The sequence below is a fragment of the Astatotilapia calliptera genome, chromosome 12 (genome assembly GCF_964374335.1).
Source record: "Astatotilapia calliptera chromosome 12, fAstCal68.1, whole genome shotgun sequence".
Classification (NCBI taxonomy): Eukaryota; Metazoa; Chordata; class Actinopteri; order Cichliformes; family Cichlidae; genus Astatotilapia; species Astatotilapia calliptera.
Window position 1 is genome coordinate 14,869,864 of NC_137433.1, and position 26,841 is coordinate 14,896,704.

A 26,841-nucleotide genomic window follows, 5' to 3' on the forward strand; every position below is an offset into this window, starting at 1 on the left:
CCTTTCCACTCCCAAATTCTCGAGGCAATCTCTGATAATGGCAAGGGTTGTCATCTTGGAGTTTGATCCCAGACTGTGGAGATATACTGGTTACGTAATCTCATCTTAATATCTCTATGATGATTGCCTTTATGATGATAGGTCTGTTACGCTATCCTGCAGAAATGAGCATAGCAGTGACTTTAAATCTATGAAGTGGCACTGGCAGAATCTGGACTCATCGCTGAACAGAACATTCCTGCACGTGTCGCTGACATCAGCGCAAACAGGCCTAATGGTGAAGGGCAGTCATGGGATCCTCCCGGCAGCAGTATGAGACCAGAGATTGCCTGTCTTCTGATTTTCTGAGTAAAGTGCTGTCGGCCATATTCTCCTGCAAACCATGACGGCAAATCTAAAGAATAGCGCCAACAGTTCCTAAGTGCTACAACAAAATTGTCTTGTGCCGTCGTCTTCTTCAGATGCCCACTTCTTTGCCTGTTTCTGACATCCTCCATTATATGGAACTTGGCCTTCAATTTGGAGATGGTACAAGAACTCACTCCAGATAATGCTACAACTAGGACACCAGCTTAAAGTTGCCCTATGGCACAGGCCCTATCCAGATCAGTCAAATGTGCCATGCTTGGAGCAGACACCAACTGAAACTGACTGCTGTAACAGGGTCCATACTCACAGGTGGTGCTAATCAGCGTCTGACTGTCAACACCTGATTCTGGGGTACCAGATGCTAAAGCTAAAAAAGCTAAAAAAGCTAAAGAAAGAAAGAAAGAAAGAAAGAAAGAAAGAAAGAAGCTGTTAGCAGAGGAGATTTGGCAAGTTTACATAAGTTTATATACCTATGAATACACCAAACAATAGGACATCGAAACGAAATAAACTTAGCCTGCAGGGGGCGCTGCTCCTTTGCCTCGCTGATCCTGCGCTGACCTTTGACAGCGGAAGAGGAAGAGCGCGGCTTGTTGTGCGCTCGTGTTAGCGGTGCTATTGTAACGTATGGGAAACGCATTTTGTTGTATGAAACTCGGACTTTTCAAAAACTGGCTAATGCTACAAGTTTAATCAGTGCACTCATGTTCACAGCGTCTCTTTAAGCAGGCAGAGTGAGGTCGACTCTGTGGATAATAACAGTCAGTTAGCCGTTTCACAAAGTGCGCTAAAACCTGAGGGAAAACCAGCACCATGGCGGATGTTACTGCTCGAAGCTTGCAGTACGAGTACAAAGCGGTGAGTGTATTTAGAGTGAGACAAAAAAATAAAAACAAAATCAGAGGCAGCGGTCGATATTCTGTAAAGTTATCAGGAAAGGTGTTTGGATTGTACTGTTTTTAATTGATATTTCTCCTTGTTTAGCTAGCCGTAGTGCTAACTAGCACTTACTTTAGCCTGTTGCAGCGCAGACTGATGTGTCTCATAATCACACTGTTTTTATGCCGAACTCTTAGAACTCTAACTTGGTGCTTCAAGCCGATCGCTCTCTGATCGACCGCACCCGGAGAGATGAGCCCACCGGTGAGGTGCTGTCCTTGGTCGGGAAGCTGGAGGGGACCAAGATGGGTGACAAGGCCCAGAGGACCAAACCTCAGAGGCTGGAGGAGAGACGAGAAAAGTCAGTGCATACAGCTACATATATTGTTCATGTGAAGTTAAAGCAATACATAATTTATATACACTACCGGCCACTTTGAAGTTCCTTTTCCCATTGTCATTAATGCAAATGTGCAATAGCTAATTACATGCCAGCATTTAAGCAATAAGGCATAGTCAACCTGCATATCAGAATGAAGAAGAAAGGTGGGGTGACTTTGAACATGTCTGAGTATGCAGAAAAGCATCTCTGAATGCACAACATATATGGATGGTATTATTTGGGATAAACAACATGAAAGCAAGACTGCTGATGGTCTAATAGTGTAGGGAATCTTTTTGTTTAAGTATCCCATTATAATTGCAGTGTACCTTAATCTGACAGCTGTTTATAGCAGGATAACGCACTATGTCACAAAGCTCAAATAGTCTTAAACTGGTTTCTTAAACATGTCAGTCCAATAGAGCACCTCTGGGATGTGGAGGAACAGGAGATTTGCATTATGGATGATGTATAGTTGTCCAATCTGCAGCTACTGTGCGATGCTGTCATGTCAGTGTGGCCCCAACTCTCTGAGAAATATTGGCTTTAACTTGTTGAATCTATAGTTTGAAGGCAAAACTGGTTGATTTAGAACAAAACAAAACAATCCAGTATTAAAAATCACTTCATTAGTTCCACGTGACAACTTAATTTTGAAAAACTGAAAATAAAAGCATGGGGAAGAATAGCTGTCAAGTTTGATGTGTCTTCAAGGCCATTCTCAAGAAAAAAGAGAAAAAGTGAACATATGTGACATGCCTTGGAAGATGTTTGCCACTCAAATGGCCAAACATGGCTCTGCTGTTAACATATGATCTTTTTTTTTTTTTGTTAATCTTTTTTTAAAATTATTATTATTTTTATCCAGGAGAAGAAAAAGAGATGAAGACAGACACGACATTAACAAAATGAAGGGCTTTACCCTTCTATCTGAAGGCATTGATGAGATGGTGGGCATTGTGTACAAACCAAAAACCAAAGAGACCAGAGAAACATATGAAGTGTTACTGAGCTTCATCCATGCTGCTTTGGGAGATCAGGTCAGCGAACGCCACAACTGCTTTCTTGAAATATTCTATTTCTGTTACATCTTGCGTGTTTTACTCACTATCTCATTACATTTTTACAGCCGCGTGATATTCTCTGTGGAGCAGCTGATGAAGTTCTGGCTGTGCTCAAGAATGACAAAATGAGGGACAAAGAGAGGCGACGGGAAGTAGAGCAGCTTCTCGGACCTGCTGATGACACGCGCTACCACGTCTTAGTCAATCTGGGCAAAAAGATCACAGACTACGGGGGGGACAAAGACTTGCAGAATATGGGTAAGCACGTTCAAAGTAACTGTGAAATGAAAACTGTACAAGATCCATCAGTTTTCCCTAAAAATATTCATTATGTGCGGTATTTTCTATCCACAGATGACAACATTGACGAGACATATGGTGTCAATGTTCAGTTTGAATCTGATGAGGAGGTGAGGCTTGCGGCTCTTAAGATTTACAGCTGAGCACATTGATGAGTTTGTGTTACTGACTTTTCCTGTCTTAACATACAGGAAGTTGATGAAGACCAGTATGGCGAGGTACGAGATGAACACTCAGATGAAGACAGTGAAGGAGTGGAGGCAGCTGTGGATTCCACTCTCTCAGCTAATGTAAGTTTCCATTAATGGCATTACTGTATTAAGCCCATGTTTGTATTTAGTCTTTGTGAGATATTGCAACTATGCTGCACAGTAACTAATAAATTACCTTTCACTTAGCTCGGTGGTGCGGGTGACGTGATGACAGTGAAGAAGAAAGATTTACATCCTCGAGATATCGACGCCTTTTGGCTCCAGCGTCAGCTCAGCCGGTTCTACGATGACGCCATTGTCTCACAAAAAAAGGCAGATGAGGTCTTAGAAATCCTCAAGGTAGGTTTGTGACGTTCCCTGTGCTTTTGTTTGTTTAGAGCAGGTAAGTTTGTATTTGTCAACATCATTCTTTCGTCTCTTATTTTACAGACCGCCAGTGACGACAGAGAATGTGAAAACCAGCTGGTGTTGCTGCTCGGCTTCAACACCTTTGATTTCATTAAAATCCTGCGTCAGCATCGTCGCATGAGTAAGTCTGCTTTGTTGAGTGAAACTGTTACAGAGCTAATGTCTTTGAAAATGTACTGATTTCTTTCTCTTCCCCCTTGACACACAGTCCAGTACTGTACCATGCTGGCAAGTGCTCAGAGTGAGGCAGAAAAGGAGCGCATCATAGGAAAGATGGAGTCTGATCAGGAGCTGTCAAAGATTCTCTACCAGCTGCAAGAGACGGAGAAGGAGGATATTATTCGAGTAAGGAGGCTTGATTGTGAGATTATGTGAACTCTTTGTGAGTCTCAGTTTGTCACATTATTTATTTTTGTGTCCTTTAGGAAGAGCGGTCTCGCAGAGAGAGAGTGAGGAAGTCCCGTGTTGATGACTTGGAAGCAATGGACATAGACCATGGAGAGGTATATAACACTTTCAGTATATTAAGTACAAATCATCCTGTCAGGAACATTACTTGTTGTCAGTTTTCTTTTAGACATTTCTAAACGGCATAGGAAAATTGTCCTTTCTGTCCTACAGTCAGTGGCCCCTCGACAGCTGCTAGACCTTGACGACCTGACTTTCAGTCAGGGGAGCCATTTCATGGCCAACAAGCGTTGCCAGCTGCCAGATGGCTCTTTTCGTAAACAGCGCAAGGGCTATGAAGAAGTCCACGTACCTGCCCTCAAACCTAAACCCTTTGCTGAAGATGAGGTTTGTCAGTTATGTTTCTTCATGGGAGCATTTTAATTGTCCAACTGAGCAGCAGCTGAGGAAAAATAATAGTAATAAGTAGCATATAACTGTGTTAGGATCCTACAGTCAGCACTGTTTTTGTGTCATCAGGTACTTGTTCCCATTGAGAAGTTGCCCAAGTATGCCCAGGCTGGATTTGAAGGCTTTAAAACCCTGAATCGCATTCAGAGCAAGCTGTTCAAGACCACCATGGAGACAGATGAGAACCTGCTAGTCTGTGCTCCAACGGTGAGCACGCTTTGTTAAAGCCAAAAGTGTGTCAGTACTTTGCCCCAGCTGGATTTTGTCTAATGAGTTTGTGTTGTGCACACAGGGAGCCGGTAAGACCAATGTCGCCCTGATGGCAATGCTGAGAGAAATTGGAAAGCACATCAACATTGATGGAACAATTAATGTGGACGACTTCAAAATCATCTACATAGCCCCCATGCGCTCTCTAGTACAGGAGATGGTGGGAAGTTTTAGTAAGGTGAGCCTTGTCTGTCCTGCGCGGCTTTCTTTGCATACTTGACCATCATCAGGGAGCACAAATCTGAAAACCTTTTCCATCCTTTTCCCAGCGTTTGGCAAGTTATGGCATCATAGTGTCCGAGCTGACGGGAGACCACCAGCTCTGTAAAGAGGAGATTAATGCCACTCAGATCATTGTCTGCACTCCAGAGAAATGGGACATCATCACTCGTAAAGGTGGTGAACGTACCTACACCCAGCTAGTGCGCCTCATTATCATAGTAAGTGAACAGTTTTGTCACTAAAAAGAGCAAATGTGCTAGTTGACTTGACTTTTAATGATGAACAATTTAATGTGGGTGTTCAGGATGAAATCCATCTGCTGCACGATGACCGTGGACCTGTGCTGGAATCTTTGGTGGCGAGGACCATCCGCAACGTGGAGCTGACCCAGGAGGATGTGCGTCTGCTGGGCCTCAGCGCCACACTGCCAAACTATGAAGACGTGGCTACCTGCCTGCGTGTCGATCCTGCCAAAGGGCTCTTCTACTTTGACAACAGGTGTGGTGCTTAAGCAAAAAAAAAGTTTTTATGATGATTTCTATGAACAGCTGTTTGTTTTCTCTTCCTTATTGCTTATTACTGTACCGCTTTTCTCTGTAGTTTCCGTCCCGTGCCCCTGGAGCAGACTTATGTTGGTATCACCGAGAAGAAGGCCATCAAGCGTTTCCAGATCATGAATGAGATTGTCTATGAAAAGATAATGGAGCATGCTGGAAAGAACCAAGTGAGTCCTGTTTGAATTGTTCTTCCAAAGTGATATAATTCGGTGACCTGAATTAGCCAAGCGTCATCTCAGATGTGTCTGCTAAAATATGTTTTACTGCCAACTGAGCTTTGTAAATGCTACTGACCTCATTTTAATTAGACACCTCTTTATTTTTTTCCTATTCATTTATTTATTTTTGCTGGATAAGCACAAACTTAGATTTTTGAAACCGGGGACTCCTAACACTGTCTTCTCAGTCACAGTCTGCACTTCGCCTCTATCGTATAAACCTCTTCTGCAAGAAAACCACAACTCCTGTTTTTGTTTTTTATCATTTTTGCCCTCCAGTGAAAAACAAGACATTTGACATTGTGCTGCTTTCATTGTTGTTACTATGTGGCTTATGTTATAAATTGATCCCACACTCATGTTTCCATATCCATGCATTTTACATCTGCCCTAAAAAGCGACAGTTCACTCACTGTTAAGTGATCAGTATATCAAGATAAAGGAAAGAGGTGAAGCCCAACAAAATATCAAGAGGAAGTAGATTTCCATAGATAAACCTGCAGGTTACTACTCTCTGTAACTCTCCTCTCTGGCTCCCAGAGGTGGAGGGTCGAGGTCCCTCTAAACCCGGGCCTCCTTTCAGCCCTGTGTCCACACAGACCTTTCCAGTGTGTAGGTGCTCTTGTGTGTTTACACACAGGGAACTCACAGGTTTTGAATGCAACTTCTTACTTCAGTGTTGTTTCTCTAAAAAATCTACAGCACTGCGTTACCAAATCTGAAAGCCTTACTTTTTTCCTCCCATCAGGTTCTAGTGTTTGTCCATTCCAGGAAGGAGACAGGGAAAACTGCCAGGGCCATAAGGGACATGTGCCTGGAGAAGGACACTCTGGGTCTTTTCCTCCGAGAGGGTTCTGCATCTACTGAAGTGTTGAGAACTGAGGCGGAGCAGTGCAAGGTGAGCAAATGTCATTAACTGGAAACGTTTTTTTAAAACTCTTGTGTGGTAAATGCTTTTAATACCAGAACTGAGTGCTAAATTTAACCTTCTTATGCAGAACCTAGAGCTGAAGGATTTGCTCCCATACGGCTTTGCAATCCACCACGCTGGTATGACCAGAGTCGACCGTACGCTGGTGGAGGATTTGTTTGCCGATCGACATATCCAGGTTCTGGTGTCTACAGCTACTTTGGCTTGGGGTGTCAATCTGCCTGCACATACTGTCATCATCAAAGGGACCCAAGTGTACAGCCCAGAGAAAGGCAGATGGACTGAACTGGGTGCCCTGGACATTTTACAGGTCAGCCCATCCTTTCTTGTTATCAAACATAGTAACGGCTGCTTTAGTTTGCAGCTTCACTAACTCTATTTATCGAAAATGTGTTTGATTCCAGATGCTTGGTCGAGCTGGCCGTCCTCAGTATGACACCAAAGGAGAGGGAATCCTGATCACGTCTCACGGAGAGCTGCAGTATTATCTGTCCCTGCTGAACCAGCAGCTGCCCATTGAGAGTCAGATGGTGGGCAAGCTGGCTGACATGCTCAATGCAGAGATAGTACTGGGAAATGTGCAGAATGTAAAGGTGAGTGTCCTGAAATGTACATGTAGCTATTTAAGACAGAAGGATCTAATTTTCCTCATTGCTTTAAGTTTCAATTTCTCAAATTTGTTATTAGGATGCTGTGAACTGGCTTGGCTACACGTATCTCTATGTGCGCATGCTTCGCAACCCCACCCTGTATGGTGTTTCTCACGACGACCGGAGTACAGACCCCCTGCTGGAGAGGCGCAGGATGGACTTGGTGCACACAGCAGCCAACATCCTGGACAAGAACAGTCTCATCAAATATGACAAGAGGACCGGCAGCTTCCAGGTATGCACATCTCAGCTGAGTGTTGGTCGTTTTATTCTTGGTTGTAGATATACTGATTAGAAGCTTCACTTTTTTGTCTCTTCACCCAAAGGTTACAGACCTGGGCCGCATTGCCAGTCACTTCTACATCACCCACGACTCAATCCAAACCTACAACCAGCTGCTGAAACCGACGCTCAGCGAGATCGAACTCTTCCGAGTGTTCTCACTGTCCTCCGAGTTCAGGAACATCACAGTGAGAGAGGTATGCTGACCCCCCACACAGCAACGATGGTTTAAATATTAGATCTAAAATGAAGAAAAGCAACATACAGCTTTATCTTGTAGGAAGAAAAACTGGAGCTTCAAAAGTTACTGGAAAGAGTTCCTATCCCTGTGAAGGAAAGCATTGAGGAGCCCAGTGCGAAGGTAAAGACAACCAGTGATGGTGTTTATGAAACGCAAAATATGATCTGCTTGGTTTCCAGAAAATGCACACTGTGCTTTTATAAAGAGAAACATTACTTAACATTTGGAGTGGTTTGCAAATTGCAGTAAATAATATTTCGTGTGCTTTGTGTTCTCATTTCAGATCAACGTGCTGCTCCAGGCATACATCTCTCAGCTGAAGCTCGAAGGCTTTGCTCTCATGGCTGATATGGTGTATGTAACACAGGTACAGAAACGGCGTACTTCCGTTATTGATTTACTTTTCCATGTTTCCCTATATGCTTATTTAAAATTTTTATTTCATTTTAGCTTGAAGGAAAAGTCCCAGGCTTGATATAATTTATAGAAATTTCCTTGTATATTCTTCCTGCAGAGTGCTGGGCGATTGATGCGGGCCATATTTGAGATTGTGCTAAGCAGAGGCTGGGCTCAGCTCACAGACAAGACCTTGAATCTCTGCAAGATGATCGATAAGAGAATGTAAGCTCTTTCTTCACTCCTAGATTAACACTGCCTTTGCTTGGTCAAAGCTACAGGCATCTGATACTCTGTCCTCTGTGCAGGTGGCAGTCCATGTCTCCTCTGCGTCAGTTCAAGAAGCTGCCAGAGGAAGTGATCAAGAAGATTGAGAAGAAAAACTTCCCATTTGAGCGACTCTACGACCTGAACCACAACGAGATTGGTGAGTTTCCTTCCTCTGTGTTACGGTTTCTGAATTTTTTCCTCAGCCTGGAGAGTAATTAAAAACCTCCTGGATGTTTGGTTTCTAGGTGAACTGATCCGAATGCCAAAGATGGGGAAGACTATTCACAAATATGTCCACCAGTTCCCCAAGCTGGACTTGGCCGTTCATGTGCAGCCCATCACTCGCTCCACACTCAAAGTGGAGCTTACAGTCACACCCGACTTCCAGTGGGATGACAAGGTCAGGACTTAGATCTATAATGGGATGCTAATCAGACAGTTTTTCCAATACTGTTGTACTCGGGGGGGGGGGGGGGGGCAAAATCAGGGTATTGGTCCCAGTATGTTGACTGCACCCTTAATCCCTGAAAAAAATGATCAGCCCAGAGAACACACTGAACTCTCTAACTTTCTATACTCCTGACTTACTTTCGTTTTCCTGTTTAGATTCACGGGTCGTCTGAGGCTTTCTGGATCCTTGTTGAGGACGTGGACAGTGAGGTCATCCTCCACCATGAGTATTTCCTCCTCAAAGCCAAGTACGCCCAGGACGAGCATCTTGTGACTTTCTTTGTCCCGGTGTTCGAGCCTCTTCCACCGCAGTACTTCATCCGTGTGGTCTCAGACCGCTGGCTGTGTAAGTGCTTTGATTAAAAAGTGTCATAGCTTCACATCACAATCATGTCAGCATTTTAATTCATGTTTGTTTCTTTTGTTTTTCCCCAAGCCTGCGAGACTCAACTCCCAGTATCTTTCCGTCACCTTATCCTACCAGAGAAGTACCCCCCACCCACTGAGCTGCTGGACCTGCAGCCTCTTCCTGTCACTGCCCTCAGGAACTCTGCCTTTGAGGCGCTCTACCAGAACAAGTTCCCCTTCTTCAACCCCATTCAGACACAAGGTAGAGACTACATGCTGTTCTCCTTAATCCAATTTCATCGTCATTTAAAAGTTGCTTCCCCGTTAGGAACAGTGGTCTGTTTTCACAAAATTTTCTTCACTCATTTTTTTTACTTTTACTCCCGCAGTCTTCAATGCTGTGTACAACAGTGATGATAACGTGTTTGTGGGAGCTCCCACCGGCAGTGGAAAGACCATCTGTGCAGAGTTTGCCATTCTGAGAATGCTGCTGCACAATGCAGAAGGTCGCTGTGTCTACATCACCCCAATGGAAGCACTGGCTGAACAGGTCTGAATTAAATTAGATTTTGGAGCGCACCTATGAAAACTGGCAAACTGTTTTTCTTCCAGCTTGATTCTGTTAGATCTAAAACTGACATGAGTGTGGTTATCCTTGTCTCAGGTGTTTATTGACTGGCACCAGAAGTTCCAGGACATCCTGGACAAGAAAGTTGTGTTGCTGACAGGAGAGACTAGTACTGATCTGAAGCTCCTGGGAAAAGGTGACATTATTATCAGTACCCCTGATAAATGGGACATCCTGTCTCGTCGTTGGAAGCAGAGGAAGAACGTCCAAAACGTCAGCCTTTTCATTGTGGATGAGACGCACCTTATCGGAGGCGAAAATGGAGTAAGAACAGAATACTACTTGCTGCTGCGTGCGTGCGTGCGTGTGTGTGTGTGTGTGTGTGTGTGTGTGTGTGTGTGTGTGTGTGTGTGTGTGTGTGTGTGTGTGTGTGTGTGTGTGTGTGTGTGTGTGTGTTGTGTTAATGGATTTTGTTTCTTGTCATCAGCCTGTGTTGGAGGTCATCTGCTCCAGGATGAGATACATCTCTTCCCAGATTGAGCGTCCCATCCGTATCGTGGCCCTCAGCTCATCTTTGTCCAACGCCAAAGATGTGGCCCACTGGCTGGGCTGCAGCACCACAGCCACATTCAACTTCCATCCCAATGTCAGACCCGTGCCTCTGGAGCTGCACATCCAGGTCTGTAAACAGCATGTTAGTCAACAAAAAGAGAAATGTATTTCTTAAATTGATCAGTGCTCACAGCCAAGAAAGTACCTGTCAGGTTTCTGATTGGCTGTCAATCTTTTACTGTTTTTCTAGGGTTTCAATGTGAGTCATACTCAGACTCGCCTGCTGTCCATGGCGAAGCCGGTCTATCACGCCATCATGAAGCACTCTCCCTCGAAGCCAGCCGTGGTTTTCGTCCCATCCCGCAGGCAGACTCGCCTCACAGCGATTGACATTCTCACTTTCTGTGCTGCTGATGTGGTTCCTCAGAGGTCAGTCAGCACGTCGAGATTTTCACCTTAGACAAATTCATGGAAATGATGCCAGCATCACATCTTCACACTGTGGTCAAAGAGTAAATGTCTGTCTCTGCAGGTTCCTGCATTGTGCTGAGAAAGACCTGGCTCCATTCCTGGAGAAAATAAATGATTCTACTCTGAAAGAGACTCTGGCCAACGGCGTGGGATACTTGCACGAGGGCCTCTCTGCAACTGAACGCAGAATAGTGGAGCAGCTCTTCAACTCAGGTATGACTCACTTCTGCTGCACTTTGTGCTGGACAGGTAGGTGGTTTTTAGAAAAGGGGAAAAAACAAAATTGAGACTAATTTTTTATTCATTTTTTCCTTCTCTTCTTCTGCTTTGACAGGTGCTGTTCAGGTCGTCGTGTCCTCTCGTTCACTGTGCTGGGGCATCAACATCTCAGCACACCTTGTCATCGTCATGGACACCCAGTACTACAATGGCAAAATTCACGCGTAAGGCATCTTCTGTTTATACTGGCTTTTTTTTTTTTGTTATATGAAACATATTTAATGAAGGTTAGTATGTACTCTGCTGGTGATATTGACTTTTTGCTTTCTTCTATCAGATATGTGGATTATCCCATATATGATGTCCTCCAGATGGTGGGCAAGGCAAACAGGCCAATGCTGGATGATGAGGGGCGCTGTGTAATCATGTGTCAAGGCTCTAAGAAGGTAGACAGACCTCAGTCACTTCTGGCTTTGAAACAATGACTGTACAACAGAACAAACCACTTTGTTTTTTCTTGATAGGATTTCTTCAAGAAGTTCCTGTACGAGCCGCTGCCGGTGGAGTCTCACTTGGATCATTGTCTCCACGACCATTTCAATGCTGAGATCGTCACCAAGACAATAGAGAACAAGCAGGATGCTGTCGACTACCTGACATGGACATTCCTTTACCGCCGTATGACCCAGAACCCCAACTACTACAACCTGCAAGGTGAGTCCCGTCCTTCAAAGGGAATAACCGACTTATACTTCGGATGTTGGGACCATGTTGAGCTGTGGCTTCTGTCCTCCTGACAGGCATGTCACATCGCCACCTGTCTGACCACCTGTCTGAGCTGGTGGAGAACACATTACACGACCTGGAGCAGTCCAAGTGCATCAGCATCGAGGATGAGCTGGATGTAGCACCACTCAATTTGGGCATGATTGCTGCCTACTATTACATCAACTACACCACCATCGGTTTGTGCTTGCACTTCCTGGATTTTTTGTATTTGTGTCATCATTCCTTCACGTATGTGTTCAACTCAAGCCTAACTGTGGTGCTTTGCTCTTGTGTCGTACAGAGCTCTTCAGCATGTCACTGAACGCCAAGACAAAGATCCGCGGCTTAATTGAGATCATCTCCAATGCTGCCGAGTATAAGAACATTCCCATCAGACACCACGAGGATGCACTTCTCCGACAGGTAAAGAAAGTGACGAGACTCAAAGAGAGCAGCATTAACACATCTGCAAAAAGACACCAAGATGAAATAACACACTTTTATGTGCTCTTTGCATTTCAGCTTGCACAGAAAGTGCCCCACAAGCTGAACAACCCGAAGTTCAATGACCCCCACGTGAAGACTAACCTGCTGCTGCAAGCCCATCTCTCCAGGATGCAGCTGAGCGCTGAGCTCCAGTCAGACACCGAGGAGATCCTCAGCAAGGTCCAGTTTTTTCTCTGTAAAGCCTAACAGTTATGTTTCTGGATTTTTATCCATCTATATGTTTTTGAACAAGCTATTACTTGCACAAAAAGCAGACATATAAACAAAATGTGTCTTAAAAAGAATGAACAAAATCGCCAGACCAGTTACACACATCCAAAAAGACAACAAACAAACAAGGAAATGAGCAAGCTTCCATATTTGATACATAGGAAAGAAATTGCTGCCAGGTTTCAAAAAACAGTTAGGCTGATGTTTTAGTAAAACAGTTGTAAAACATACATGATGTCCTAAATCCACTGTACATGTGATGGAGGTGAGGAGTCCTCTTACTGTAGGATGAGCCTTCTTATCACATGAACAAAAGACGGCTTGTACCCTGTTCAGATTCACATTTCAAGGGCTTACACCAAAACATTGCTGTAATAGATTTTAGAAAGCATTTAAAAATTAGACAGGTAAATTTGTTAATTTTGGATTTGACTGAAATATATGACAAAGGCCCAAAAAGACTTTAGAATGATCCCATAGGGAGTGGGTTAGATCATGAGATCACTGTAAATCAGTGATTCCCAAAGTGAGTGCCGTGAGTGAAATTCAGTTTTAATTCATTTCAATTTTACTTACATAAACGCCAAATCACAACAGCAGTCGCCTCAAGATGCTTTATATTGGAAGGTATATTTGTACACTTAAAGAATATGTGTGTGTGTGTGTTGTCTTTTTTTGTAGGCTGTCCGACTGATTCAGGCGTGCGTTGATGTGCTGTCCAGCAACGGTTGGCTGAGTCCTGCACTGGCTGCTATGGAGCTGGCTCAGATGGTCACTCAGGCCATGTGGTCCAAGGACTCGTACCTCAAACAGCTGCCATTCTTCACCTCAGAGCACATCAAGCGCTGCACAGAAAAGGTAAAATGATCCTAGGAAAGTCTGACTCTCACTTTAGTGTAGATGAATCTCATGCTGATTGAACGTGCTTCCGTTTCCTTTGCTCATAAGGGAGTGGAGAGCATCTTTGACATAATGGAAATGGAGGATGAAGACAGAAGCGCGTTGCTGCAGCTCTCGGATGCCCAGATGGCCGACGTGGCTCGCTTCTGTAACCGCTACCCCAACATCGAGCTGTCGTACGAAGTGGCAGAGAAGGACAGTGTCAAGAGGTACGTGTACAGTCTGGCAGCAGCACTTTTCGCTGCGTTTCCTGGAAATGAAAAATTACATTACAAAATTGCACAGATGGGTGGGAAATTGATCTCTTTCCATATTTATTCACAGTGGCAGTCCAGTTCTGGTTCAGGTTCAGCTGGAGAGAGAGGAGGAGGTAACGGGTCCAGTCATTGCACCGCTCTTTCCCCAGGTTAGTACTTTTCAAACATCTTCATGACGTATATATTTCTTTAATTTTCACCTTAATGACCAACTCTTGTGGAAATACTTGTCATTGTTATAGAAACGTGAGGAGGGCTGGTGGGTGGTGATCGGAGACCCCAAGTCTAACAGCCTGATCTCTATCAAGAGGCTGACTCTTCAGCAGAAAGCAAAGGTCAGTGAGTCATCTTGTAATAGCCAGAAATTATGTTTTAACCACCAGAGGCCTCACTTAGTTTATGTCCCTCCACCGCAGGTCAAGCTGGACTTTGTTGCCCCAGCGATGGGCATCCACAACTACACCTTGTACTTCATGAGTGACGCATATATGGGCTGTGACCAGGAGTACAAGTTCAGCATAGATGTAAAGGAGGCTGACAGTGATGGAGACAGCGACTCGGACTAATCAGAGACTTGATTATTTTCTTCAGCGGTTCTCTGATAGATTAGGATCAGTAGTTTTCTTTTTTTGCTGTAGATATCCAACCTGATTGACATTTCTTTACTTTGACTCTGCCATTACCATCTCTGCTCTTGTGAAAATAATGTTTGTTTTCAGTTGCTTCTTAGTTAAGTCCTCTAAATGATGCCAGTCCAAGAATATAGTGTACAGGATCTGTTTGTCCACATGTAGTACAGATACATGGCTACCTAAGCCCCAGTCTGTTTTCAGTATAAGAAGTTTAACACTTTGTACTTTTGTGTCAGTTTTGGGATCTGACAAAAATTTAATTGGCCATTGTGGATTAAAGAAACACATAAATCCTGGGGATGGTGCATCCTTAAACCAGGTAGGGTGTTTAAAAACAACTGTCCGGTTATATTTTGGATTGAAATCATTTTATTATGAAATTTAATCCTTGGACTGGTTGAAGTGTTTTACTATGATGTGCTGTCTGAAATGCTTTTGCAATAAAAAGGAGAGGAAACATTTTTCACTTTATTTTATAGTTAAACATGTTATTTCTATTAATTCTCAGTGGCGCTGCTACTCAAAGCACATGAAGCAGTATTCTCAGCATGGACACAGATGAGCGCTGATGTCAAGCAGAATCCTGATGAGCTATAAAATAATGATCTGTGGTGAATGCCGCAGAAAGTTCCCAATTTAACACACAACTATGCACTCCAGGGATGTTCATTCCTCTTCTTGGAACTTCCAAATGGCGATTTCTCCGTTATCGCTGCACGAAGCCAGGAATCCCGCCTCCTTTGGGTTCCAGGACACACAGTTAACATCTTGGTTGTGAGCTCTGGCCACCTGAGCAGCCAGTGAGAATACCGGCTCCTCGGGATTGGCCGTCTCATCCTCCTTGAAAACTCGCACTGCGTCATCACCAGAGGCAGTTGCTAAAGCGCCAGTCAGCCGACACCTGCAGAAAGATTTGGGTTCACTGTGACGTCTAACAATGACAAATGCACATGGAGACCACATCTTTGGGATTTCTGGTGATCAATTAACCTCCACTTTATGTTTGCGCATAATTTCTGGACACAGAGCAACATATATTCCTCAAATGTAACCATACTGCATTGTTATGGAGAAATTACAAGTTGTGGAACAATTACCCCGTTGCTATTGCAAGTTGATCTTAAATGTGACGACCAGACTAAAGGTCAGTAAATTCAAGAACACATTCAGCTGAATTCTGTTTTCTTACACCCACCAATTCAAGTGCATAATCCTAACTACAGTTTTTGCCTCAAAAACTGCCATTAATCTGTAGCTACTGTACACAGATAGCAAAAGTTGGATCCATCCAAGTCTTTTTCTTATCTGGGTATGCTGCTGATTGTCAGGTGAGATGTGTGCTAATTTTTGTCTTATTGCACCCATCTGCTGGTAGCCCGCGTTTGTGAAAGGTTATAAAACATGTATGATCCTTTATATCTTTAGTCTGAAGGTGAAAACACAAATTGCCTCCACACCACATGAATGCCCCGTCCTTTAGCATACTATATATCTAGTTTAGAAGTTTATGAGAATGCATCAATTCGTTGGAAGATGTAATTACACACTAATAAATGTATATTTATCAGCACAATGGGGATTTTTTTTTCCATTAAATGACTTCAAACAATGACTGATTGCACCTTTAATGATTGACTGAAGCATTCCTACAAGAGTCTATTACAAATTTGTCTTACCAGGAGACATCATACACCGCTCGTCCATGGTACCCAGACAGAGTGCAAACACACTTCCACGACAAATCTTAAACAGGAGACCAGAAAAAACATACACATTACTGTCGATATTTTTATTACCACATTGATTTATGATAAAACTAATGCTGACTCACCCTGTCCACTTTCAGCTGGATACTCTCTCCAGATCTTCACAGTGCGGTCATCGCTGCACGAAGCCAGCCTCTGACCATCTGCATCAAAACACAAACTCCACACTGTGGACGTGTGTCCCTGTAAGGTGGCCCGGCACTCCCAGTCATCATCCTCTTCTTTGTAAAGGCAAATGTTGTTGTCATAGCTGGCTGAGGCCAGGAGCTGTACAATCACACGGTGAGTGCAGGGTCACGTGGTGTTACAACAGGAGATGGAAAAAAAAAACATTCATGTGGACAGATCCGAATGAGACCTACCTCCTGGGTCGGGTGCCAGACAACGTGCTTGACATCTTGCGTGTGAGAGTTCACAACTGTAACACATTCATACTCGTCTTCTTCATCCACTGCAGAGCAGGAAGAGACATGGTCAAGTTTAGAAACAGGCAATGGTGCAGATCAGTATGTGCAATTTAGGCGCTCTTTAACACAAACCTTCCCAAACCCAGACGCTCTTGTCTCGGCTACATGTGGCTAGAAGATTCCCTGAAGGGGCCCACGCCACGCACTTGACCTCGTTTTCGTGTCCTTCCAGCACAGTCAAACTCTAGGAGACAAAGCGTGGGTAACAATCTGCAGAGATGCAGCATTTCTAAGGCATGCCATTTAACACACTGAACAGGAGACCTGTCATCTGACCTCAAAGTCATCGTTCTTCTTTTTCCAGATGCAAGTGGTAGCATCAAAGCTGGCAGAGGCCAGATAATTCCCACATGGAGACCAAGCCACTTTCCTCACAGTGCGCTGGTGTCCATCCTGCAACACGTTCTTACATATCCAGGAGTCACCTGAAAAATGAGAGCCAGGTAGAGGGGTGAAGGATGTCAACTACTGTACTATAATGCTTATGCGACTGAGGCTGGGGGTGTCTGTGGTTCAGTTCACGGAGAGCTCACCTTCTTTCCCCCATATCCGGATGGTCTTGTCGCCCCCACATGAGGCCAGAAGCGTCCCGTTGGGGCTCCAGCTGACGAACCAGCAGCGGGAGTCCGGGTGTGCGCTCAACCTCTGAACCAGGGACAGAGCCTCCTTCATGGTCGAATTGGGGAAATACTTCCGAGTCGTTGTCACTGACACTTAGCCGAGAAACGAGACAGGAAATGGCCCGAAACACCAAAAGCAGACAGAGAGCAGCAGCAGCACTACGTAAACCCTAAACCACAGTCAACACCCAGGGCACGGATACAAAGAATTGCCGTATCTGCGCTAAACACAGCCTGTAACTAGCACCAAACAACAAAGTGCATAAGTTCACAACATCAGCGGTGACCAAAATGCCGCCATCTTTGCTTATATAGTCCCCGCGCTGCATTGTGGGTTGCAGTTTCGTGGTCTTTTTTTTTTTTTTTTTTTTTTTTACCGTCGGCAAATTTCACGTAAAAAACAATTACGTGAAATTTACGGTGCTTTATTTTATGTTGTATTTTATTGTATGTATTCTATTGATCTGAGGTTTTATCTTGTTTGTTCTTACCTAGCTTGCAAAGCACTTTGGTCAGACTTGTTTCTTTTAATTGTGCTATACATTTTTTGTCATCTCTTTTTATGATTTCCTATGAACTATTCACGCGAGCACGTTTATTTTGTTAATGTACAATGAGTGAGTTTAATAAAATAAAGACGAGAATTTTGTTATTGTATGATGACTTTCACTCCCATAGAAGGAGTCGCCAGTAGGTGGGAGTACTGACTTTCACAGCTATCGAGACCGCGAAGAAGAAGAATGGTATGAACAAGGAAGTCAAGTGTTTTCGAGGAAGCCAGCGGACGTTTCCTTTTGTTTTGTCTTTGTTTTTTGTGTACCAAATCGATCGTTAATTTATTAGTGTTGTTAGCTATATTACTTTATAGACGTATGACTGTCGTGTCGGTCGCTGTTAAAGTTATTTTTTGTAACAAAGAAAAACTTGACGAAATTTTACGTTTACGAGAAGTTAGCTTTTCAGGCTAACAACAGAGCTAGCAGGCCTGAACGCCATCTGTCCATTGTGTTGCCGTCAGTCAGACACCTGCACTGCTTTTGATTAAACAGCTAGTTTTATGGTCTATTTTAATTTGGAAACTGAGTGAACAAAGGAGCCGAGCCGCTGTCATCAGTCCAGAATTAGCTTTACCGGTTGTCGGTTTTGTGGCTTACTTGCTCGCTACTAGCGCAGTGCTGTCAGGTACACTGACAATAAAGGGAAAGCAACACTATACAACAGAGGACGAGGAAATCGGATTAGGATGTATGCCCCGCCGGGTTCTACTGTCCCTGGAGGCCGAAGGAGGAGAGGGGGCACCTCGTTGCCCAAGCAGCCGGAGCGGAGCCTTGTGTCGGCTCTTCCCGGAGCTCTGTCCATTACAGCGCTATGTACAGCTCTGGCTGAGCCGGCTTGGCTCCGCGTCCACGGAGGAACCTGTCCGAGACAAGAGCTGGGGGTGTCAGATGTCCTGGGATACATCGACCCCAAGCTTCTGGATGGTGAGGCCCACACACAAGCTCCGTTAAAAACCCACAGTAGCAATTAATCCCAGAGCTCACGTGTAATGTTCTGTGATGTGGCCGTCTGTTCCCATCAGATTACTGCGTGAACCCGCAGACCATCTTGCTGCTGAGAGTAATCGCTGGATTTTGTTTCCTGGGAATCCTCTGCAGTCTGACTGCTTTTCTCTTGGATGTGTTTGGTCCCAAGCACCCTGCCCTGAAAATAACCCGCAGATATGCTTTTGCACATATTCTCACAGGTAATAATCTTTTTTCCCCTCATGCTGTCTAGAAAAAGACAGACAATGTGTAAATTCAATGGTTTGTAACCGTTTCTTTCTGTCTCCCACCAGTGCTGCAGTGTGCCACAGTCATAGGTTTTTGCTACTGGGCCTCAGAGCTGATCTTGTCCCTACAGCAGCAGCACAAAAAGTACCACGGCTCTCTCATATACGTCACTTTTGCTATCAGCTTCTACCTGGTGGCGGGCGCGGGCGGAGCATCCATCCTCGCCACAGCTGCAAATCTCCTTCGTCACTACCCCACTGAGGAGGAAGAGCAGGCTTTAGAGCTGCTCTCGGAGATGGAGGACAGCAGTGAAACATTTCCTGCCGATTATGACATTGCCAATCAATTTCAACCGCCACCCGCATACACACCCTAATGCCACCAGACTCGCCTTGCTAACACCTTTCTCTCTCAGCACAGCTACTTAGCTTGATGGGCAAAGCCCCGCTCTTTATCAAATGGATATCTTTGCAAAAATACTGAGTGAACACAGCGTGTCAGTGCGCAGGTTCCTTGAATGACGGTGCTTGGGTGCATGAAAGCTTTCTTTAGTGGTGACAGAAATGTAGAAGCTAATTCTTACTTTCACCACTGGAGTTGTTGGTGAATTGCATGTAAATGGCTTTTAGGGATTTGGTTCTTACATGTAAAGAAAACTAAACTTGCTGGAAGTGCTCAACACGGCTCATGACAATTAATTGATGGAACAACCAGAGCTGGATTGTTTTTGTAGGATTTAGTTGAATGAGCGCTGTCGGCAGTTGTTTTGCTTTTGACCGGATGTGAGTGGAGCTTTGTTTGCGTTATGGTTTTAGTTTGACGTGCTTGCCATTTGTGTGAATTTCATTTTACCGACACCTTACAGATGCAGAAATACACTGACGAGATTCTTTGAACATCTTTATTTTATATAAGATATCAAATTGGACCTCATTTATTGTCTGTGCTGTCTTTTTGTAGTTTTTGCTTTGTTCTTCTTTTCACTAGTTAAGTCTTCGTTGTTCCCTTCTGTACTTGACATAAGAAAACTGTCAGAAATTGTGAGCCAGGTCTTTGGTGTTTTAAAACGAATCATGGTGTGTGTGTGTGTGTGTGTGTGTGTGTGTGTGTGTGTGTGTGTGTGTGTGTGTGTGTGTGTGTGTGTGTGTGTGTGTGTGTGTGTGTGTGTGTCTTCGCGCCGCGTGTAAGAGAGAGTGAGTGAGTGTGTGTGGCAATTGAGAGAAAGTGAGAAACATGTTTGTATTATTTCACAGTAAGGGTGACATTTAGTTTAAAAAACACCTCACAGCATCAGAAGTTGTTCATTATATTTCTTGTGTTTGCTTTTGAAAAAAAAAATAAATTTATTTGCACTTTGTGATTCCCACATGTGACCGTTTCAGTATGCATTTCCAGTGCATGAGTTCATTTGTGTGAAGACTTTAAACTTTGAGTCACAATCTCAACAAGAACATCTCCCACAGACAGAGGCTTGGACTTGTGACTGATGTTGTGATTCTTGTTGGTTGTGTATTGTTCTGTTGATTCCATAATTTTCTGCATTTGTCCCTCAAACTGTCACTATAACCCCCCTCCCTTCCTCAATTTGTAAATAATGATCATTTATACATTTAAAAAAGAAGTGATCATAATAAAGGAAACCTCATACTTTTGCCTCTCGCTCGTCATCTGTGAATTAACATTGTTTTAATGGGATTTCAGCAAATGCAGTCTGAAGGATCTGCATTGATCTAACAGTGTTGTGACTTTAACGTTCACGTCTGCCTGGGATATTTCTGGTCTCGTAGTCTAGAGACTGTAGACACAACATGGCATTAAAGAGAGTAAGAGTCTTAAGGTCTAATGGACTTTAGAGGGTGTATGGTACGCCTTTTACTGTGAAGAGTTCAGAAGTATGAAGCAGTTTAAAAGCTTGATCCATCCGTTTTCTTAACCACTTATCCATTTGAGGGTCGCAGTGAGACTGGAGCCTAGCAGAGAGAGGCAGGGTACGTCTAAGACGTGTCGCAAGTCTGTTGTAGGGCTAACACAAAAAGACAGAAAGCCAATCACATTCACACAAATGAGTGATTCTGAATCACCATTCACCCTACCAAGAACAGAGAAACCCCATAGAAAAGCCCAATCCGACCGGGGGACTTGAACCCAGGATCTTTTTGCTGCAAAAAGAAAAAAAGTCTTACTGGCAAAGACTGCAAGGCTTTTCCTGGATGCACAATGTGATCAATAAACAGTCTTTAAATAATGAGCTAGTGTAGAATAACGTATGTCATGAGGTTAAATTACAGACTGTCAAGTTCTGTCACACTTCATAAATCAGATTACCTTAGATTACTTTGAACTAGCTAAACGCAAAAGATTTAAACAATCCCTGTAATTGAATTGGGACAAAGGAGTAACTATAGAAAGCAGGAAAAAAGGGCTCACTCAGGCATCACTTCGATTGTTGCCTTATATAAAAGACACTGTGACTGTTCTGCCAAAGTATATGTTAGCTACTCTAACATTTTTAGCGTCTGTTCTGCAAGTTCGCTCGTCTGCATCTGTCACCAAGAGTTAAACTATTAAAAGGTCAAGATACCGTTTGGGTTGAAGCACTACATGTTTACATTGCTCTTCAAAGCTGAAGTGTCACTCTGTGGCCAAATGACTTAATCAGATAAATAAACAAGGTATTAATAGGAAAGAGTGTTCATGAGGAGGAGAGTAAGTCAGTCAAGGCGAACAAGAGACGACTCTTCTCAGAAGACAGAGCTTACGTGGCAACGTCACTTAGCCCCACTCTACAGGTATATATACGGACAACCTCGTTGACATCAACACCACGACCATTAAAAGTCTCTACGTGGCTCGGTGGTAAAACTGTGAAGTCTTTTTTATTTTTCTTCTACAACAGTGAGATTGAAGCTAAATCATGCTGGCAACCAGGGCTTTGCTGTCAAAACAAACGCTGGCTGTTCTTTCTCGCCAGCCTGCCTGCTTTGTGCACCAGGGTGACTACGGCAACTGGGGAAATACTAACGTTGCAGTGGTAAGTGATGCAGATCAGTCTGGGAGAAAGGAGCAGATCCAGTGTGGGTGTAGTTGTGATTTGGTGAGTCCATGTGTTTCAGGTTTTCTCAGGATGTGGATGGTGGGACGGTACTGATGTCCATGAAGGGGTTTAGTGAGTATCACTCCTGCTGAGGTCAGGAAATGCACATGACTGAATTAACACAGGCAGATGGTAATGCACCCCTCTCGTCTTCAGCACCATGTACCACCTGAGCCGTAACGGCGCCCGCTTCCAGATGTTTGCTCCAAATCAACAGCAGATGCACGTGATTGACCACATGAGAAAGCAACCTGCCTCTGGAGAGAACCGGTGGGCCTCGAAGATGGGCGCAGTGGGCGTTTTGACTTTGTCTATGGTTACGTGGGTGCACTTTGTGATGAATTCTGTCCATCCCCGCAGGAACATGATGATGGAGGCAGCCCGCTTCAGTCACGGACAGGGAATGACACAAATGCAGGACCTGTCCAAGCTGGACGTCAACAGCTTCGATGCCGTCATCTTTCCAGGAGGCCATGGAATCATCAAGAATCTGTGAGGAGTGCTGACATGTGAAGAAATCACTCTGAGACTGGCTGGTGTAAAACAGAGTTAGGATTAGATACAACACAAGTTTGTATTACATTAAAAATGAACCACTAATTATTAGTTTTTACTCTTCAGATCATCTTTTATGAAGGACGGCAAAGACTGCAAGCTGCACGGCGACGTGGAAAGGGTGCTTAAGGATTTCCATCGTTCACGCAAGCCTATCGGGTGCGTATGATCCGAGCAATATTCACTACTGCAGTACTGATGGAGAATTTGATAAATCATGAGGCCACTTTAAAGACCGCCAGTGAGTTCTGGCACGCTTTAAATCAGATTATGTTAGATTACTTTAAACTATTTAAAGATTTAAACAATCCCCGTAATGGAATTGGGACAATGGAGAGGCTGTAAAAAGGAAAACAGTCAGGCAGTGAATGCTGAGCTGCTGACTGAGAGACTTCATATTTATAGTGTGATTCTGTTAGTAGTTACTAATATGATGTTATTAGGTAAAAATGATCACATCGCATCCTTAAAATTTGTTAGTCATTTCATTTCCTGCGAGTAAAGATTTGCACATGGAAATCTGACTTCTACTGTGGAACAGTGAAACTACTGAGAATAGTCAGTGTGTTAAAATAACAAACCCAGTCGAGAAGAAAAGCTGCATATAATTAAATAAGTGATTGAGAAGATTTACAAATCGTGTGCTAAAAGTTTCCTTATTGGCTCTCACTGATCAGAGCAGACAGCAGGACAAGCAGAGTCCTAAGCTGACATCGAGGAACACGAGGGCAGGCAGACCACACAAATCCTACAGTTCAAAGCAGACAGGACAGTCTTGGTACTGACACTCCGGTGTTGTTCAAAAATAGTTTGTTTGGTTTTTTTTTTAAAAAGGAAAAAGAAAGAAAAAAAAAAATCAGGATCACAATAATCTATGAAAATCTCCAGGTTCATGTAACCCCTCTTACTTTAGTGCTTTTTTTCACTTAATCCAATGCTAATTTTTTAAATTAGCATTGGATTAACTTCATCCTGATCCGGATTCAAACTGTATGAGACGACCAAATCCCGATTGCGCCTGTTCTAAATGGGACTACATACATTATGACAGTGCAGGGTGCTGGCTGTGGCTTCTGGGTATTCTGAACCCACGTTTTAAATCATAAGATCATAATGAGCCTCATTTATGGAGAGAACAGATTTTTAAAGCTGGCTTTCCTACATGAATGTGTACTTACACTTTTTTTGACTGCAGCACCTCAGATGATTGTGTCATTGCAGGCAGTCCTGATGTATGACAGGGCTGATTTTCTGGTTAGAGAAACCTTTTTTCCCACTTTACTGCAGTAAAACGTCTATACATAGCCTAATGTTTACCTCATCTACATGATCTCTCCAACTGTTGGTTTATTTGATCAATTTTAAACTTTTATTACATTTTCTTCACAAAATCCCCCTAAATTCACTCTTCTGTTGGGATTAGGATAATCCAGATTTTTTTTTTCTTTTTTGGATCAGTAACCCAATCGCACTAAAAAGTTTTGAACGAGGCTAGATTACGTAATGTAATCTGATTACAGAATGCCTTTTTGTCTTTTGAAAACATCCGTTCAGACTGCTTCTGACCGGTTTGGCCTTGGTGACTGCGTTGGCACAAGGGCACTGATGAGGTGATGAGCAGTGGCTGCGCAGACAGGGAACAGGGTGCAGAAGGCCTGGTCAAAGGTCAAAGGAGATGCGGGATTACAGGAATTAAAGAGTGGAGTTGGAGGCTGAGTAGGGTTAAAAAGTGCTCTTGACCGCAACCCAAAGAGGACTAATCCTTTCCTACTGCCATTAATGCGTACAGAGGAGTCGGAGCCATTACAGATTATTTAAAGACTAAAACAGCCATCATTTGTAGCCATTCTACCATCAAGAGCAAAGGCCTTCAAATGTTTTGCAAGCTGTGTAATTTGGGAGTGAGTATCACTGTCAAAGTGATGACATGTTTCTATTGCAGACGGGAGCCCTGCTGCCTCCATATAACACCCCCTCCATTGTTCTGTTTTGTCAGAGCTGTAATTGAGTCTTTAAATCTGAAAACGATCTGCCAACAAAACAAGCAAACCTATATTTAGAATCACGCCACCTTTCTTAAACCGAGAATTTAGTGCCTGGGGGGCATAATGAGTACTCTGCAATGCGCATCTCCATCCATGGCACAAACCCTCCAGCTGCAGCTTCATGCAGAAAAAAAAAAAACCTTAGCTTTTCAGTGCCACGATGTCTGACAGGCAGATCAAAAGGTGCAAAGAGGGGCGAGGAAATGTTCAATGTCTGTGAAGACTGCGGCTCGCAGGCAGCACTCTTAAAACTCAAATACCTGCGCAGTGCATTAGAAACTGCTCTCATTTCTCCTGAGAAATAACTGAACAGTGCTTCATGCATGTCTGTATTTAGCTTTGTTAACAGTATTTAAAAATGTGGGTAGAATAGAGAATGACGTATCCTGTCTGTTAGAGGTGGGTGGATCAATCGAAGTATCGATAGTATTGATACCAATGCTGGTATTGGAATCAGATTGAGTCTGGTAATAGGAACGATACTTTATTTCTGCCCTCTAAGTTTAGTATGTAGCCCAATGAATTGGATTGATGCATTATTAATGAAAACATATATTAAATTAAAGAAAGGTTTATAAAAAATCTACACAAAATAAAAAACTTTTGGTTGTCATGGTTATTTTATTTATAGCCTTTAGCACATTTAAACAACTGAAGCTGATCCGAAGACAGGCACATTTACATCCCAGCTCTGAAACAAACCCAGTTTCAAAATACATGAGTTTTTTTGTCTTGACTAATAATTGTAGAAAGTAAAAATGACTGTGACTGTGTTTAGAATTTGCAAACTGATGATGTTTTATCTCATAAATCATGACACACTGCTCTCCCAAACATAAGCTGTCTTTATAAGTTCTCAGTATCAGTACTGCTGTCTGCAATGCTGGCCTTGTATTTTCCTGGCATCGGATGGATGTCAACATTTGTAGTATCACAAGGTACAGCTGCCTGTCATCGATTAAGAGTATGGGTATAAATTGCAGATTAAGTGATGGCAAACGTCCACTGAGCTTCTATTCCCTTTTTCCAAATTAAAACTTTGTTTTTGGGGGGATTTAATTTGCTGTTAAATGATCATATTAATCCTAATCTAGCCACCAGTTTTGTGGTGTCACACCAAATCAGTGCTGCTCTGGGAGAGACTTTCTTTTCTCAGGACTCAGTCCCACCTGTCTGGCTTACACCGGTAAGTCTCCGACCTCAGACAACTGTCCTCTCCTGCTCCTGTTTCAGACTCGCCAGCATGGCTCCTGTGCTGGCCTGCCGTGTGCTGCCGAGCATTGAGGTAACCATGGGTTACGAGCGAGACGACAACACCCGCTGGGGAAACTGGCCAAACACAAACATGGTGCAGGCTGTGAAGGGCATGGGTGCTCGCCACAACGTCCGTGAGCCATATATATCCTTTCCAAGGTTTCTGTTCAGTATTAATATCAGTGAAAAATATTCTCTTTGTCATTATCCTGAAATAACCTCTGATTTGACCTTAACCCTTTCCTTTACGAAGCCTATGTGGATGAGAAGAACAAAGTGGTTAGCACTCCATCCTTCATGTGGGAGACTGATTATCACTATCACTATATATTTGATGGTATTGGAAATATGGTCAAGCATGTCATGCGCATGTCAACCAAGTGAGGTGACATCTGGAGAAGAAATAGTGCTACTGCAAAATATACACCTGTGTACTGTGATGAATTCTTACCTGAAACAATAAAAAAAATAGTTTAGTAAAACAGCAAATGCTGTGTGTTGTGTAATCTTGTTTGGTCAATATGAGAGCTAAGGATGGGGTTAAAGACAGCGACTGAGAAATCCACTGCGCTTCCTCAAAATAACAAGTCAGAGTTTTAATAGCAAGTGTCCTCTTTTGGTACATTTGTGCTCTTAACTGCTGATTTGGGAGCATGAGAAAGCACCATCACAGCTACTTCCACCAACTTAACAGATAAACATCACATGGAGAAAATATTTAATGGTTTTAATCCCAAAAAGTGTAGACAAAGTCTAATATTGCACAAATACCCCGACATTTTAAGTCCTTAAATCAAACTGTGATTCAGCTTTCTGCAGAACACTGCCTGCACTCACAATAGTTAGTCATGTAAAGAAAAGTAATCTTGGGAAAAAC

At 43.4% G+C, this 26,841-nt stretch overlaps 4 protein-coding genes across 6 annotated transcripts; 3 read left to right on the plus strand and 1 right to left on the minus strand.

Moving 5' to 3' along the window:
- The first annotated feature begins 866 nt into the window (after nt 1-866).
- On the plus strand, nt 867-14,862 carry snrnp200 (small nuclear ribonucleoprotein 200 (U5)). 2 transcript variants are annotated; one of them, XM_026186652.2, is made up of 45 exons: nt 867-994; nt 1,084-1,227; nt 1,446-1,609; nt 2,499-2,670; nt 2,760-2,952; nt 3,049-3,104; nt 3,186-3,284; nt 3,393-3,545; nt 3,636-3,735; nt 3,823-3,959; nt 4,040-4,117; nt 4,236-4,409; nt 4,542-4,679; nt 4,765-4,920; nt 5,012-5,182; nt 5,269-5,462; nt 5,565-5,688; nt 6,488-6,637; nt 6,738-6,980; nt 7,075-7,263; nt 7,358-7,555; nt 7,647-7,799; nt 7,883-7,963; nt 8,127-8,210; nt 8,358-8,464; nt 8,548-8,666; nt 8,755-8,909; nt 9,116-9,305; nt 9,396-9,569; nt 9,697-9,857; nt 9,972-10,199; nt 10,363-10,554; nt 10,678-10,856; nt 10,960-11,111; nt 11,233-11,341; nt 11,455-11,563; nt 11,642-11,831; nt 11,918-12,082; nt 12,187-12,308; nt 12,408-12,551; nt 13,284-13,460; nt 13,551-13,711; nt 13,827-13,908; nt 14,002-14,094; nt 14,176-14,862. In XM_026186652.2, exons 2-45 carry the CDS (start codon nt 1,183-1,185, stop codon nt 14,323-14,325), a joined length of 6,411 nt encoding a protein of 2,136 aa, XP_026042437.2. In that variant the 5' UTR covers nt 867-994; nt 1,084-1,182; the 3' UTR covers nt 14,326-14,862. The 2 variants fall into 2 exon arrangements, with proteins under 2 accessions (XP_026042437.2, XP_026042436.2); XM_026186651.2 differs by having other exon boundaries at nt 925-1,227.
- ciao1 (cytosolic iron-sulfur assembly component 1) lies at nt 14,847-17,574 on the minus strand. Its single transcript, XM_026186653.2, has 7 exons — nt 17,158-17,574; nt 16,901-17,049; nt 16,697-16,808; nt 16,520-16,608; nt 16,223-16,424; nt 16,068-16,134; nt 14,847-15,292 (listed from the first exon to the last, which is right to left on the minus strand). Exons 1-7 carry the CDS (start codon nt 17,294-17,296, stop codon nt 15,058-15,060), a joined length of 993 nt encoding a protein of 330 aa, XP_026042438.1. The 5' UTR covers nt 17,297-17,574; the 3' UTR covers nt 14,847-15,057.
- A 382-nt stretch (nt 17,575-17,956) lies between these two features.
- On the plus strand, nt 17,957-20,060 carry tmem127 (transmembrane protein 127). The gene is made up of 3 exons (XM_026186654.2): nt 17,957-18,725; nt 18,824-18,988; nt 19,082-20,060. The coding sequence occupies exons 1-3, from the start codon at nt 18,488-18,490 to the stop codon at nt 19,390-19,392; spliced, it is 714 nt and encodes a 237-aa protein (XP_026042439.1). The 5' UTR covers nt 17,957-18,487; the 3' UTR covers nt 19,393-20,060.
- Nucleotides 20,061-21,757: 1,697 nt separating this feature from the next.
- Nucleotides 21,758-26,453, plus strand: gatd3l (glutamine amidotransferase class 1 domain containing 3, like). 2 transcript variants are annotated; one of them, XM_026188839.2, is made up of 7 exons: nt 21,758-22,047; nt 22,130-22,182; nt 22,267-22,380; nt 22,471-22,602; nt 22,732-22,824; nt 25,944-26,109; nt 26,214-26,453. In XM_026188839.2, exons 1-7 carry the CDS (start codon nt 21,931-21,933, stop codon nt 26,346-26,348), a joined length of 810 nt encoding a protein of 269 aa, XP_026044624.1. In that variant the 5' UTR covers nt 21,758-21,930; the 3' UTR covers nt 26,349-26,453. The 2 variants fall into 2 exon arrangements, with proteins under 2 accessions (XP_026044624.1, XP_080165184.1); XM_080309058.1 differs by having other exon boundaries at nt 25,944-26,453.
- Nucleotides 26,454-26,841: the final 388 nt, after the last annotated feature.

Coding starts and splice junctions, on each gene's coding strand:
- tmem127 (XM_026186654.2), top strand. CDS start 18,488: ATGTATGCCCCGCCGGGTTCTACTGTCCCTGGAGGCCGAAGGAGGAGA. Junction 18,726..18,823: donor CGACCCCAAGCTTCTGGATG/GTGAGGCCCACA, acceptor TGTTCCCATCAG/ATTACTGCGTGAACCCGCAG. Junction 18,989..19,081: donor TTTTGCACATATTCTCACAG/GTAATAATCTTT, acceptor GTCTCCCACCAG/TGCTGCAGTGTGCCACAGTC.
- ciao1 (XM_026186653.2), bottom strand. CDS start 17,296: ATGAAGGAGGCTCTGTCCCTGGTTCAGAGGTTGAGCGCACACCCGGAC. Junction 16,135..16,222: donor TCCAGCTGAAAGTGGACAGG/GTGAGTCAGCAT, acceptor CTCCTGTTTAAG/ATTTGTCGTGGAAGTGTGTT. Junction 15,293..16,067: donor GCGGTGTATGATGTCTCCTG/GTAAGACAAATT, acceptor ATCTTTCTGCAG/GTGTCGGCTGACTGGCGCTT.
- snrnp200 (XM_026186652.2), top strand. CDS start 1,183: ATGGCGGATGTTACTGCTCGAAGCTTGCAGTACGAGTACAAAGCG. Junction 4,680..4,764: donor TGCTAGTCTGTGCTCCAACG/GTGAGCACGCTT, acceptor TTGTGCACACAG/GGAGCCGGTAAGACCAATGT. Junction 9,858..9,971: donor TGGAAGCACTGGCTGAACAG/GTCTGAATTAAA, acceptor TCCTTGTCTCAG/GTGTTTATTGACTGGCACCA.
- gatd3l (XM_080309058.1), top strand. CDS start 21,931: ATGCTGGCAACCAGGGCTTTGCTGTCAAAACAAACGCTGGCTGTTCTT. Junction 22,048..22,129: donor GAAATACTAACGTTGCAGTG/GTAAGTGATGCA, acceptor CATGTGTTTCAG/GTTTTCTCAGGATGTGGATG. Junction 22,183..22,266: donor GATGTCCATGAAGGGGTTTA/GTGAGTATCACT, acceptor TCTCGTCTTCAG/CACCATGTACCACCTGAGCC.